Raw genomic sequence first — 15,894 nt, 5'->3', positions numbered from 1 at the left:
CTGCAGTTACTCTTTACTTGCCATTGTCATATAACTTCAGAAATGTTCACAAGTAACAAACTTTTAATGGCAGTAAATTTAAACATTATTATTAGATGATTCTCGGAAAGTTTCATTGGAGTTTTAAGAATGGAGAACATTTTTCAACATTTATCAATTGGTCGTGCTGGCATTTATCATGGTCGTGAAATGGCTGGAATTTTCAGAATATTTGGAGAATTGTGGTACAACCCACAGACGGTCATTTTATTGGGACACTCTGTACATCATGTACATAAGCAATGATAAGTGGCTTAATTTACAACAAGAAACATCAACACATATGCCATGTTTTGAGAGCGACCGACCGTAAAAACATTATCCTTTTACTGCAGTATAAAAATAACTTTTGGGGTATAACTAAATAACAATATTTATGTCATGATCAACAAAATAATGAAACTAAAACAAGGAAAATAAAAGCACTGTAGTGTATTTAAAGCAATTTTTCTCAAAATCATTATCTTTTGATGAAATGGTGTACATAACTTTAAATGAGAAATCTAAGATAAGTTGATACCTTACATACCAATACATACAACATACATCATAACTCAATAACTTCCATGCTTCTGATATAATAATGTACATGTATGTTGATATACTCTTACATCTCGCATTGACCGGTCAAAAATATAGTTTTAAGAGTGCAGAAATAAATACAGTCTGTCATTGATACGAATTGCTTCAGTTTACCATGAGCTGCAGAAACATCAAGACAAATTTAAATTTCGCAATATTCTATACAAATATACTTACTACAATATATTTAGGAATATTATCAATCATCCAGGTAGATAAAATAATTGTACTCAAATTATAATTCTGTTCAACTGGACTTACTGTTTTTGTTGGCTACAGTATCAAGTCATATCCATGAAACATCATCAGGCCGACTAATCTTGAATTGGCTCTGTATTCTTACACGATGAATTGGCTCTTTATTCTTACACGAACCAACCATCAGTTACGATAACCATCAGCATGATCAGTTACGAAGAGTTACGAAAAATTCGCTTCTAAAGGGTGTCCCTGAAAGAACTGTATCGTCGGGAACTGATTTTTGGTACGTTAACGCATAACCATACGTAACTAAATAACTGCATGATGATGTTGAGGAACATATTTTGACAATTGACCGCTCCGTTTTTGAAATAAAAGAATTTTACGAAACTCCCTCATTTTCAAGCATATCCACGGAGTCAATATATATCAATGACAACAGACACAGTGATTAGGCCATCCATTTTATAATATTAATAGTTCGTCTCAAAGCCCTTCCCAAGTTAAAAACCTAATACGGAATGTGGTTTTAATAAATAAATAAATAAATTAATTATTTTGTGTATCTGTGGCAAGGATAGCCCACCTTTTCATCTTTCAGCATGCTCAGGGAGGTTACATTGTGGTCAAGATGAAGAATTTTTTATTGAGATGTACGATGTCAGACGTGAGATTTTTGTGTGGTGGGTCGGGAAAAAAAAATAAAACAGCGGAAAAAACCCTAAAATTTACTCAATCCAGCGGGATAACGCGAAAAACAAACGATTTTACTATGCGCGCGGGGGCTTTGAGACGAATTATTAAACAAAGATGGCCTAAGAACTCAGAATATACTATAATAGATCATCAATTGATATTTGAATCCGTGGAAAGGCTTGAAAATTAGGGAGTTTCGTAAAATTCTTATATTTCAAGAACTGTATGGTCAATTGTCAAAATTCAAGATGAATTGGCCTGATGATGCGTCATGGATATGACGTGATATAATATTGTAATCATCAAAAACAGTAAGTCCAGTTGAACAGAATTATAATTTAGTACAACTACTTACTACAATACATAATGTAAAACTAAAATAATGATAATAAATTAAGCTGTGTCTAGAAAACAAATAACTGATTATGCAATAGGTCCCAATTACCCCATTATATATCATTTTTCTCGAATTTATACTTTTTACATGATTGTAATGCCAAATGGTATACTTAAATTCCATGTGAAAGACCTGAAGTGCTTTAATTACTGTAAAATTGAGAGTTTTTATAAACCCCGGTTTTATTCGCCAATTCCCCCATATATTGCCAGTGATTGTTTTCGGGGGACATCATGGGGAAATGAATTTCAGGCAAAATTGCCGTAAAAAATGGAAAATTTCGTATTTTAGGTTTGTTATTGGGGCAACAGGGGGGCAACTGGGGTATTTCCCCCACCCCTACTAATGCCCCCGGCGCCGTCACTGTACAGCTCCATAGTCAAGTGGCTAAGTGTTTTTCTTTCATTTAACCTCATTATGTCGCCTTAATGATCAGAAAACCGCCTTGTCAGTTATATTATGTGTTACTTTTTGGCAAAGAACATGATGAATAACAAAATTAAATTTAACAGAAATCATACATCATGTAACGATTCTTACAGTGTTAATATAACTAAACGATTGTCGCTTTCTGCGTGGAACTGTAAAGGTATATCTGTCGAAAAATGTTGTCATTGGTAATGTCTGCGGTGGATCTCTTGAATATCAAGGTTCAGTTCAAAATCCATGGTACAAATAAACTGGATGGTTTCATCGACGCGTGTGCATTTTGGTTTAGAAAAGATGATCGGACACCACATGGTTGGTCAGATTTGAACGTATTTCATGTCAATAGTTAGCCCGGATAGTTAGTAGCTAACATGGTTACACAGTGTAAATAATCTGATCGTTACAGATGGACTCCGGAGATGGACACAGAAGACAGTGTGTAATGATCAAGTAGATATATCCTAATTAATAAGGTTGTAACAAAGAATCTATGTAATTATATCAGGTGTGGCCAAGAGGACAAAGCCAAATATTTACCTCAGATGGACTGGGTAACATGACAAAAGAGGTGCGTAGAGACGACTGGATGCGATTATCTATACAGAATGCATACGTTGTAATATATTATTATAACCAACGCAAAACCGGCCAAAAGCCAAATAATACAAGTAAGATTATAGCAACAATGCCGCCGACTTTCCACCAATTAATACGGTCAACACATGCAAAGGTTTGGTACGGTGTGGCTCCTGGGTTTGAAGTGCGGATATCATCGCTGTCATTCATTCCGTTAAGAATGCCCATGACATCTTCTGCGGAAGGTCGATGGTGGTGGTCAGCTGACAGCATGGATTGCAACAGCACTTTCATGCGCAGACTTGCTGGGAATTCTCCAGGTAGGGTATACTGAAACTGTGGATTACAGCTCTGTATGAGTCCTATCGGCTTTGGAGAACCCCCATGCATAACAGCAAGGAACAGGCCATGTCGTTGACTCCAAGCACCCATAATCAGGGAGGAGAAGATCAGGCCCATGGCGAAAATGTCCACCTTGATCGTATAACTGCCGTTTATAACTTCTGGTGCCATGAAGAACATTGTTCCTACTCCAGAGGTCATATAAAAGCTGAGAATGTTCCCATTATACAATCTGTCGGAGATTACCTTTGCGAGACCGAAGTCAGTGATCTTTGTGTGATGAATACCGTCGGTTCCTGATGAAATCAGAATGTTGTCGGGCTTCAGATCACGGTGAGCTATCCCGTTCCTGTGAAGGTACTGAAGGGCAGAGATCGTTTCCTTCATGAATCTAAATATTAGTGGCGGATTTATGATATCATGCCTACCGCGGTTCCTCGTGTAAAACGTGTTTAGAGATCCCTCCTCGCAATACTCCATCTCAAGCCAAACAGAACCCTGGTACCTCAAAGCACGGTGAAATGTGACTACCCCGTCATGACCGCGAAGTTGAGCGAGGGCTGTAATTTCGGCTTGTACGGTGTCATTGTCTGCGTTTATCTGTTTCAACGCGCATGTACGGTTTTCTCTAGTATTCCTTGCCATATAAACAACACCAAATGCACCCCTTCCAATCACTCGGGCATTCTGAAAGAAATTCGGTAGAATACTCATGATATTAAGAGCGTTTAGGATCACAATCTGTCAGGGGCGGACTGGCCACTGTGGCGTTGTGGCGATCGCCACATGGGCTGCTTGGTTCTGGGCCGCTCAGGGCCGGTTGCTCAAAAAGAAGAGAAAAAGAAAGAAAAAGGAAAAGAAAGGAGAAGGGGAGAAAAAGAGAAAGAGAGAAAAGGAAAAGAGGAGAAAGAAAGGGAAAATAGAAGAAAAGGGGAGAGAATGGGGAAGGAGTATCTTAAGACATAGGCCCTAGGGCCTGAGGCATAGGTCCGAGAGCCGAAGGCGTAAGGCCCAAGACATAGGCCCTAGGGCTTAAGGTATAGGCCCTAACACTAAGCTATTATAGGCCGGCCACGTACACCGTCGCGGCATCACCTACAAATGGCCTTTTGAATCAATTCTCTAGACCGTAAACACAGCAAAAGGCCAATACTCTAGATGCGATACAGTAAAATTTTTAAATTTTAAGCCAACAGCAAAATATTGGGCTGGCTGTCAATGGAATATTGGTATTTCATTGCGGCTGCGGAATGAGGCTAGGGCCGGTATGGGCATTCGGTATTAGGCAGACAAAGGAGAAAGAAAGGAAAAGAGAAGAAAGGAGGGGGGATCATTGAGGGGGATGAGTAATATAAGGGCCTACACAGTGTGCCCGCTGTTTGTCTGCATAGTGATAGGGCCTAAGGCCTGTAGAAATAGGGGCTGATAGGCCTACAGGCACTCGACTTTCGAAGTGATGGGGATGTGCGGACATGGGACACCAGTTTGAAACTATAGGCTACATGCTATCGATCATAGTGGTCTTTTGGTGAGAGCTTCGACGCTATATAACCAAGGGGGGCATTCTTGGGTCAAAATACAAAAGTTGACAAATTTTTGATAATTGTTTTTCAAAAGTCATCAAAATGGGATTTTTTTTGAGAAACAACGGTGAAAGACTACCAGAAATTTGTCAAAAATTCTTTACAAAGTGAGAGTGAGAGGGAGTTGAAAATGGGGGTTAATGTGGGTTGTGGCCGCACTGCACACACATCGCTTCACTCATTTTTAGTGAGTGCCCCCGTCCCGGCCTTTGGCCCTTTGGACCACCATCAGCTGTCAAAACTAGCACGGCTAGACCATCATTCGAAAACCTCTGGGCTGGGGTGCTCCTTGTAATGCAGGGATTACATTACATAATACTTACAGCCACATTACTCAGTTCAATACTCAAACCAATTTCTTTCCTTTTGATGTTTCAACTCATAGGCGTAGATCCTGGGGATGGGGATAAATCCCCCAATATTTTAAAAGGGATGGTCCATACAAGCCCCCCATGATGACACCTGTAGGCCTATGTGAGTTTCTGACCAAATCAATCTCATATTTGGCCATTTTAGCCTTATAAAAAGTGTCAATTTATTCCACTGCATCATCACCAGTTTAGCTTCAATATGCCAAAAATGTCTGTGCGCTTCGCGCGCATTTGTACAATAAACTTATGTCGCCAAAAGGTGCTATTTCAAGAATATTTTTCCAACCCCAATGTCAAAAACAAATCTACGCCACTGTAGAGTTTTATCACGCTCGCTATGAAATTATCAATGCAATTTTTGCCAAAGCTCACTACCATTCGCTAGATGCTGTTTATATAGTTTAAAAAAGTTGCTATTAACCTTTACCCAGTAGGCCTAAACAATTTTTAGCATTTGTCTTTTAATGATTGAATATAGGCCTATACTCACGATATGATAACACAGTTCTGCAAAGATGTAATTCTAGGCCTATATGTGTGCAAATGAGTCAAAACATAAAACATGCACTACTTATAAATTGAATAACTGTTGGTTTGATCTTGATTATTGCAAGTGAGTGACAATGGATAAAGAATATTTCAAGTCTGTACAAATGGAATTTGGCTTCAGAAATCGTTGTCAAATCCGGGCTTCCTGACCCCCTAGAATAGCTAAAACCCTTAGTTGTCCAGGGGCTTCGCCACCTGGACCCCCACCAGGGGCTTTGCCCCTGGACCCTACCAGGGGCCCTTACGCGGGCCCCTGGACCCCATGCGCTAGTCGCTACGCTCGCTGCGCTCGCTGCGCTCTATTTTAGTAATAGGGCCGGTCTTAATAAATTTGCCACGGCCGCCTTAAACCACCAGTCCGCCCCTGCAATCTGTCCTTTGTGTTCAATAAAATGAGCCGCTGCTTGCTCAGTGTTTTCAGAAATAACGCAGTTAACGTTAATATTATTAGAATCTGGTATTTCCCCCGGTATTTCCCCTGAATATCCAGGCGGCGGATGACATGATAGAGAGAGACGGCAAAACTGCTCAGCCGTATGGCACTTTCCACAGCAATAAAATCCTCATTCAAATACATGTAGCGAATAATCAAATTTTACTGTATTTAATTATTTTGAAGGTTAGTTTTGTGTTCATTATCGAACCCCAACGGTTTTAGCTTGTATTATTATTATTTATTAACATATATGCCTACTTCTACTTGTTTGTGATATTTTAAGCTTGTTTTAAATTTCAAAATAATTTAGAGAATGCACGGCGTTCACCACCTGTGAATATCTATTAATAGTGTATGGGTTTTCCCTGTTGTCGTAATCAACAGTCAACAATCGAAATAGCCAGACAAACAACAAAAGTATGTTCAGAAGAAAAAAATGGTGGGCATTTTTTGTTCACAAGTATGCAACCATGCATTTTTGATCAAATATTATTTTATATGGTATAAAGCTTGGTCTTCAGTCATGGGGTGCAACAAATGATAAGGCAGTGGCAGGAAATAATCATCGTTCGTAATAATTATGGACTATGTGCTTATTCAGTGATCCCGGCGAAAGTGTAAACAAATTTAAATTGTGTACAAGCTGTCTAAAAGTAAAGTCATTAAAATTGAGTCATTAAGTCATTGAGATATAGCCAAACAAAGGAAATATTTCCTTTTGTTTCCTCTTGTTTTGGAAACTCTTTAATTGCTCATATCTTTGGAACTGGTTGTTTAATTTTAATGAAGTTATCTGCGAAATCAAGCTTTGTAAATGCTTTTTACTATCCTATAAGAAACTGAAAATTTAATATTTCCGAGTTCCGACTGATTTTGCTTGATCGCATCACATTTTTCAAACGAAAAAATTGCACAAAAAAGAGGAAAACAGCAGTATTGAGAAATAAAATCCTCATTCAAATACATGTAGCGAATTTCTCTACGGATTTATATAAAATACGTTATTCTGTCTTAAATGCACCGCTTTCAGTTTTAACCATAACATTAGCAGGCTATGTTAGCACATCTATGCCACAATGTCAATAATTAAATAACATTATGCTAGAATATTTGCAGCTATCAAAAATGTTTTTAAATGTTATATATTAAAACTTTTATACCCTTTATATAACCTTTATATAAACCTTCTGCGGATAATGACAATTTTTTTTTTTGCTGGATTGGGATTTGGTTTGGGACCAGGTGTGCAAAACAAAACTATCAATAACTGTTAGCAATTTTTAATTTCGTAAAAAAACTTTGTAAACAATGGAGATAAAAAAAAATGCTTAAATACTATGTTCATGTTAAGTATGGTTTACAAAAGACAGATGGATTACTGTGTTTCATATTTCTATGAATGTGTTATAAATGCGTTTTGGTTTTGGTCACAACGTTTTTATAACATTTAAAGGTCGAGTTATATAAAGGTCATGAAAAATTTCTAAAATGAAGCAACACTACAACAACATTTTACAAATGTCAAAATGTTATTGCAAAATATTTTTGGTAAACATGTGTGCAAAATGCTTGGTAAACACTGAATAACATTATGTTAGAATGTTTTGTATCACGTTTTCAAAAATGTTTGCTGAGCAACTAGCTTGTTAATTAAAGGAGAATAATAATAATAATAATAATAATAATAGGCCTAATAATAATAATAATAATAATAATAATAATAATAATAATAATAATAATAATAACACTAATAATAATAATAATAATAATAATAATAATAATAATAATAATAATAATAATAATAATAATAATAATAATAATAATACAGACTTGACATTTAATATGGAATATTTTTCGCAAAATTCCAAGACTGGTTTGGACGGAGTCTGCATAGACCGCACGGGCTAAATATTAATTGGGGTGTGTCGGGGATGGTGTAAAATGATTGTTTGATAGAAAAAGTGCTTTCCATATGTTTACATTATGGTGCTCATAATGTAGCGAATTTGCCTAAAATGGCGGATTCAGGAAGGCTGAATTTGAGCTTTATGGGGGACACAATTTCAGACTTTATGCAACATGGTTCTGTTATTATCAAATTTATAGGGGTTTGAGGTGATATGTCGTAAACTTCGTCAGCAACTGGCATTCATCACAGCTGAAATACACTTACAATTTACCAAGTTTTTGAACAGGGGAGGAGCATAAAATGGGGCTCTTAGAAGCTGTACGTACTCAGAAAGTTTGAATCTGTATCTGTATCTGTAGTTGGTACTACACAACGCTCCCTAGCTGGAACCAGGCGTGTAGGAATTGGTGTGCGCATGGGTTGATTAGTCGTTTCTTAGGTGTTCCGTCACTGCAGTTTTGAAGCTGGCAGGGTCTTGAATTTGTATTATTGAGTAGGGTAGATTGTTCCAGGTGATTACCGTTTTGGGGAAAAATTATTGTTTGTAACAGTCTTTGTTGCAGGTGATTACTTTATAAGCAGCTGGGTGATTGTGTCGTGATTGACGCGGGTTTGGTTGCAGTAAGTCTTCGACCGGTAGGGCCAGGAGGCCCTGTCTTGCTTTGTGAAGAATTGTTACTCTGTTGGCGGTTCTCCTGTTGGCCATTGTGTCCCAATCCAGGTCGCTGACTAGTTTAGTAATGCTGGTGGTTCTGTCGTATGTGTTCGTAACAAATCTGGCTGCCCTTTTTTGGATTTTTTCAATTTTATTAATGAGTTCTTTCTGATGCGGGTCCCAAACGGAATTTGAATATTCTAACAGCGGCCTAACTAAGGATGTATAAGCGGTTTGCTTTATGGGTTTTGAACATGAGTATAAATTACGCCTAATGAAACCAAGTGATCTGTTTGCACTTGATGTGATGTTATTTATATGTGTTGACCAGGATAAGTTGTTGGATATTGTAACTCCTAAATATGGGTGACATTTTGTTTCCTCCAGTATGCAACTACCCAGCTTGTAATCAAACATCTTAACATTCCGCTTATGGGTGATTCTCATTATGAAGCATTTCTTGGTATTAAAATGCATCTGCCATTCATTCTGCCATTTCTCCAGAGTATCCAAATCATCTTGGAGAAGAGTGTGGTCCAGATCATTTGCGACTTCACGGTAGACCACACAGTCATCGGCGAAAAGCCTGACTTCAGAATGAAGATTTTGGGGCAGGTCATTTATATACGCAAGAAATAATAAGGGACCAAGCACCGTGCTTGGCCCCCTGGGGTCAAATGTTAATGTGAATGGCCCCCTGGGGTCAAATGTTATAAACTTACGGTACAAAAACAACTGTGTGGATTCCTGGTTGTCCAATGAACTCACACTGTTTCTTTGTGTACTGTAAGTTTATAACAATTCGCCCCAGGGGACCATTCAAACTTTCTGAGTGCATATCACTTTTGAGAGCCATATTTTTAAAGCTCCTCCCACTTTCAAAACTGGTAGATCACAGGTGCATTTCAGTTCAGACGAACACTTATTGGTATTCAGGTTCAGTAAAATCGCCTCAAACCTCAACGAATTTGATAATATCAGAATAATGTTGCTCAAATTCAGAAATGTTACCCCCACAAAAATCAAATTCAGTCTCCTTAAATCCGCCATTTTAGGCTAATTCACTACATTACGAGCGCCATAATGTGAACTAATGGAAAGCACTTTTTCTGTCATACAATTATTTCACACCATCTCCAAACACACGCCAAATAATATTTAGCCCGTGCCGTTTATGCAGACCTCTACCAGACCAGTCTTGGAATTTTGCGAAAAAGTATTCCATATTAAATGTCAAGTCTGTAATAATAATTAGAGTCTGAAGGCGCCGGCATAAAACAAGAAAACAAACTGCACTCAAGTAATACACATGAAGACATACCATATACATCATGCATAAACATGGAAAATATACGATCCGTATGATGTTGTGAACAAGTTTTAAATTGACTTTTAAATTGTTCATATTATCGTAGTTTGACGACTTCTATTATGAAGAGGCAAATTATTCAAAACATAAAATTTTTACTGACACAGTCGAAAGTGCTAGATTGATGTATTAGTAACAGATAAAGGGCGATTTCGAACCAGAACGTAGATTGCGAGTTGGACATGAGCACTGCACTGGCCAAAATAGTGATGCTTGGTCGATCCCCGATCATGGATACATTTTGTTAGTGCGAAGAATAAATTTGGTAGTTGATGCGTGATCGAACAGATAACCAATCACCAATGAAGATTATTGAGACAACAAAGTAATGTGATCGCAAAATGTCAGATTTTCCATTGGACGGATTTACCATTGGGCCAGATGGGCCTGGGCCCAGGGCCCCACAATTTCCCTATGCATCTCCTTTTTAGCCCAAGAAACACCATGCTTTGGGCATAAATCGGGTAAAATTTTGTGCGCTTCGTCCGCACTGACCCTTAGCAAAATTACCTTCATTTTGGGCTAAATTAGTCCGAACATGAAATTTGTTCGCGCGCTTCCCCCTCTAAATTTTAATGCATCCGACACCACTATCAATCTTATATACATAAACCAAATTTTGGTCACTTGAGTGCACATGCCTTCCTCACAATGAGTTTTAGGGACTTCAAATTTTGACCTGGTCAAGTACCCCAAAAAGTAAATCCGGCCCTGCAAGTCGGGCTGCAGAATTCTGAATACGTCGAAGTTTTGATAAGTCACTAATACATTGTACAAATTCAAATTTCAGTCGTTGAAGTATCCACATCCAAAAATCTTTGCCAATCTTTGTTCTTCTCCCAACCCTTTCCAGCCTCATCCCAGACCTGGTCTACGAAACCTCAATTCCCGCGCTGTTCAAGTTCCTTTCCGCCGGCTTTCATTGTCCCAGAGATCATTTTATCCGTTTGCCTCCTCCATCTGGAATTATCTCCCTGAAGCTATTGTCAATGCTTCTTCCCTCCAGGCCTTCAAATTGGCCATCCAGTCCCACCTCCTCTAACCAGTTCACCCCGCAGTTCACATAATTTATGTTTTGTTTTATTTTATTCTGTATTGATTATATGTATTTTCTAGTAATGTTTCTGATTTTAAATCCTTCAATTTATTGTGTAATCAATATTGGATCTGCCTGGCCTTGTGCCAAATGTTATAAATAAAACATTTGTACTGTACCAATCAATATAATACCAATGAAGAGCGAATGTGTTGCTTCTGAATCCTTCTATTTGTCACGGAAAACGGCAAGTGTAACCATTACCATGACAAAGGCAACGACGCCGATTGTCCACAACTGGAAAGAGTCATTACCTCGGGGATCATCACCAGTAGTAGAATCTGCAAAATATTGGTACGGACTGGCTCCTGGGTTTGAAGGGCGGATGTCATTGTCATGATCGTCGCCATTCATTCCGTTAAGAATTCGCATGACTTCTCCTGCGGAAGGTCGATGGTGGTGGTCAGCTAACACCATAGTATGCAACAGCACTTTCATGCGCGGACTTGCTGGGAAGTCAGCAGGTAGAGTAAACTCATACTTTGAATTACAGCTCTGCATCATACCTATCGGTTTTACATCACCCCTATGCATGACAGCAAGGCACAGTCCATATTCTGGACTCCAAGCACCCATAATCAGGGAAGAAAAGATCAGGCCCATGGAGAAAACGTCTGCTTTGATCGTATAGCGACGGTTGAACACTTCTGGTGCCATGAACATTGCCGATCCTGCCTTGGACTTCATGTAAAAGTTGAGAATATTCCCGTTACACAAGCTGTCGGAGATTACCTTCGCGAGACCAAAGTCGGTGATCTTCGCGTGATAACTACGACCGTCCTTTCCTGGTGAAATCAGGATGTTATCAGGCTTCAAATCGCGGTGCGCTATCCCGTTGCTGTGCAGGAATTGGAGAGCATCTGTCATTTCCTTCATGAGCGTAAATTTCAGGCGAGTGTCCATGACATTCGGCATGCCCGGGGGCATACCATGGAAGTTCTCGTAGAATGTGTTTAGAGATCCCTCTTCGCAATACTCCATCTCAAGCCAAACAGATCCTTGGTACCTCAAAGCGTTGTGAAAGGTGACTATGCCGTCATGACCGCGAAGTTGAGCTAGGGCTTTAAGTTCGGATTGTACGGTTTTACTGTCAGAGTGTATTTGTTTCAACGCACATCTACGATTTTCTCCAGTATTTATTGCCATATAAACAACACCAAATGCACCCCTTCCAATCTCTCGGGCATTCCGAAATCCCCGCGGTAGGATGCTCATGATATCAAGAGCGTTTAAGATCACAATCTCTGTCCACTCTCTTAAATCAACATGGGCTACTGCTAGCTTGATGTTTAAGAACATATAGCGCATTCATATCAGAATATGATATATATTTTCCTATAAAAAACTCAAATCCGGAAATAACCGGGTATTTCCCCGTTATATTATGTGTTATCGTAATCACCAGTGCAGCGAACCGGAATAGCTAGCCATGCAGCAAAATGTGTTCAGGGAAAATTGATGGGCATTGTTTGTAGTGTTATTTCGATTCAGAAAATGAATTTCAATTCAATTCGGATTCAATTCTCTTTGTAGTTATTCGTTAATATGTTTCGATCTAATTCGAATTCAATTCTTATTTTGTCAAATCCTTGTGATGCAATTTCAATTCAATTCTTCTCTAGTTTAAATCATTTTGATTCAATTCAAATTCAATGCATCGAAATTTAATTCTAGCCAATTTCAATTTCACAGCATATAAATTCTATTCATATTGAAATTCAATTCTTATTACCAACACTGATACATGTTACCGGGCAATCGCGGGCATTTGACTAAAAGCAGTTCAGGGAGAAAGTTTATTGTAACTGATAAGCTGACAATACAAGTGAAATGGCAGAATGTTGTATACATTTTTGATTCAATGAATCGAATTGAAATGAAAAACAAAACCATTTCGATTTAATGCAGTGAATTTAAATGAAATAATAAAAACATTTCGATTCAATGCATTGAATTGAAATGAAAAACAAAAACGCTTAATAGGGATATCATCCAGATTGCCCCGCACGGCTACAAAAGAACTACAATCCGCGAAATTTGGATATCCAACTATATTGCATGCCCCGCCGGCCTACAAAGAACCCGAACATTAAAACATAAATTATCTTCCCAAGTCGGGGATTTAGGCACTTGGCCGTAGTATAGGCTTACATAATACGCGCATTTACCTGTTCCAACTTGAAGTAAATCGGACTGACTCTTGTGTATGTACGCCTATTAACATTATTATTGTGTTTTGATGGATCCAAGTTGTGATAATATTGGATCCAAAACATAATAATGATAAAATTGATGCTTTACGCCCAATATTTATTGGTCTCGTTATAGCTATGAGTAGCTCATAGCTCGACCAATAAATATGGGCTCAACCGATCCAATTTTATATCGCAGTCACGCGGTAGTTGTGACCAGCAAGTGTGACAAATAAACGACTGATAAAGTTTGTTTAATTATTTATTGCCATAAATCAAGAACAGCATAACTTCAAACATCTATTTTTCGTTTTATTCGTTTTATGGTGCACTTCGTAACCTGATGACTTTCTAAGCTTGGAGCTGCTTGGCTACATTCATAAAAAGAAGGGAAATAATTCCAAAAAATCGTTGACAATGTAAAGAAAGCAGCAAGTTAAAAATAACCACTCGGCTCACTTTTTGAAACTTGGTCCCATTTTGAACACCAACAGCAAATCGGTGTGTTTATTTTATTTCAGCAGAATACAGCGTTTCCAACAAGATTACTTAGGTATGTCACAGTGGCTGCGCAATAATTCTGCCACACTGTGCATGCAAGCATAACAGTGAATTAAAAAGCGCGCGCATCAAAGTCGGCTAATTTTTGGAAAACATCAATGTCAAAAATGAATTTCCTTAGTATGTTCCATTTATCCCAATTGTTTGAAATTTTAATATATGGTATATGAAACCTTTCTGAAGCTACCATTGAATCCGACAAAATTAAATTTAGCTTTGTTCAAGAATTACTGCCTGTTTAATGGATTTTTTGACGATCGCTCATAAATCAGTAAATATAGGCCTATTGAAATAGTCTGATCTACCACCATTTAGCTAAAATACTAATCTTTCTTAGCATGTAAATTATTTCCATCTACATTGAAAGCACTTGAGGAACACTAGTTAAAACATAATATTATCAAAGATATTCCATAGGGAGTAGTTTTCCAAACCACAATAGCTTTAAGCCATTGTGTGTGTCCAAGGCCATACTAGTTTTGTATACGCGCTAGAGTGAAACGGCGCTTCCTTTTACCATTTGCCCTCCTACGTTAATCCAGATAACATTAATTTTAAGTCTCATTGCAAATGAATTTTTATTTTTACTTTTCGGATTTGGCTTTGAGTAACGGTGACACATACCATGTTGACAGTAAAAAAGAAAATTCTATTCCAGACACCATCAAATTGTCAAACTTTGTATTTTTTGTATTATTTTAAAGTAATTAACTGCTGTTTTTTTTATTCAACATCATAACAGGTTCATACTTGACAAATTTATGGTGAATGAATAGACTTTCATTAAATATTAAAAAACACCAAAATTACTCATGCCTAATTTACATAATAATATCATGAATACATAATTAGCTGTAATTAGCTAATTTGCATAATTAATTACTTTTTGTGTATTTTTTGTTATCAATTGAAAGAACTTCGTATACATATGTGTGCAAAAAAACCCGCACCCTGATATCGTGTACGGTTTTCCACTGGCATCAATTTTGCATATTAATTAGCTGAACATGGTCATTTTTCAGCTTTAATTTGTCTGCAGATTGGCCGAAATTGCTAAAATAGTACATTTGGTTAATTTATTATAATTATTCAATGATAAATTTTTAAATTTTGTTTTCTTTAACGAAGTCAGGAAAGATAGGCATTTACCTGTGATACTTAAATTAACGCTGCTTTTTCAGGCAAGCGTCCAAATAAACCGTCAAAATCTCGGAATGTGCCAATTTTGTCATTGCAGCCATTTTGTGGCAGGTTTTTATTCCATTTACGAGCATCTTTAAATTGACACTACATCACAATGCATTGACCGATTTCAATTCTTTTTTTTGATTTTTGATGCTTTAATAAAGCTCATTCATGTAGAAACATTAAATAACGTGTTTCTGCTGCGCTTATTTTTGATGTGATATGCCTATAAAACCTACTTGTTATTCGTTTAATTCAATCATGAAATTAATATTATAAAACAAAAACAAGACACATATATGATATTGGCTTCACGGTTCACCATGCAAGAACAAGATAATAACCTTTCTGGTCGTTCCAGAAAGCTTACAAATTAATATCGCATCTGCACATTAAAGATACATAGCACTTCTGGAAATGTTTTAAATCAATATAAATATGATAAAGTGTAAACCAAAACCGTATACAAATGAGACCAAGTTTGAAAAAGTGAGCCGAGGTGGTTTTGTTAAACTGCTTTCTTTACGTTGTCAACGTTTTTACACGGTTGTTAATTTGTTTGATGTGATCATTTATTATTTTTTCTAACAAAACATTATTATAATGTTTAATTTCTAGTCCTGAATATTACCAACAGCTATCACACTATTAAACTCTATTTACACATTATTTTGTAGCAATTTTTAACATTCGTTTCTATTTCAAATTATTCATCTTTTTCTGCTT

General features: G+C 37.4%; 2 protein-coding genes across 2 annotated transcripts; both read right to left on the bottom strand.

Moving 5' to 3' along the window:
- Positions 1–2,971: 2,971 nt before the first annotated feature.
- Positions 2,972–3,976, bottom strand: LOC140147031 (serine/threonine-protein kinase pdik1l-A-like). The gene has a single exon (XM_072168803.1). It carries the CDS (start codon positions 3,974–3,976, stop codon positions 2,972–2,974), a length of 1,005 nt encoding a protein of 334 aa, XP_072024904.1.
- Positions 3,977–11,273: 7,297 nt separating this feature from the next.
- Positions 11,274–12,545, bottom strand: LOC140147607 (serine/threonine-protein kinase pdik1l-A-like). Its single transcript, XM_072169382.1, has one exon. The coding sequence runs from the start codon at positions 12,536–12,538 to the stop codon at positions 11,399–11,401; it is 1,140 nt and encodes a 379-aa protein (XP_072025483.1). The 5' UTR covers positions 12,539–12,545; the 3' UTR covers positions 11,274–11,398.
- Positions 12,546–15,894: the final 3,349 nt, after the last annotated feature.

Source organism: Amphiura filiformis, chromosome 3 (assembly GCF_039555335.1).
Source record: "Amphiura filiformis chromosome 3, Afil_fr2py, whole genome shotgun sequence".
Taxonomy (NCBI): domain Eukaryota; kingdom Metazoa; phylum Echinodermata; class Ophiuroidea; order Amphilepidida; family Amphiuridae; genus Amphiura; species Amphiura filiformis.
The sequence above is the reverse complement of the archived record's forward strand: the minus strand, read 5'-3'. Positions and strand labels throughout refer to the sequence as shown.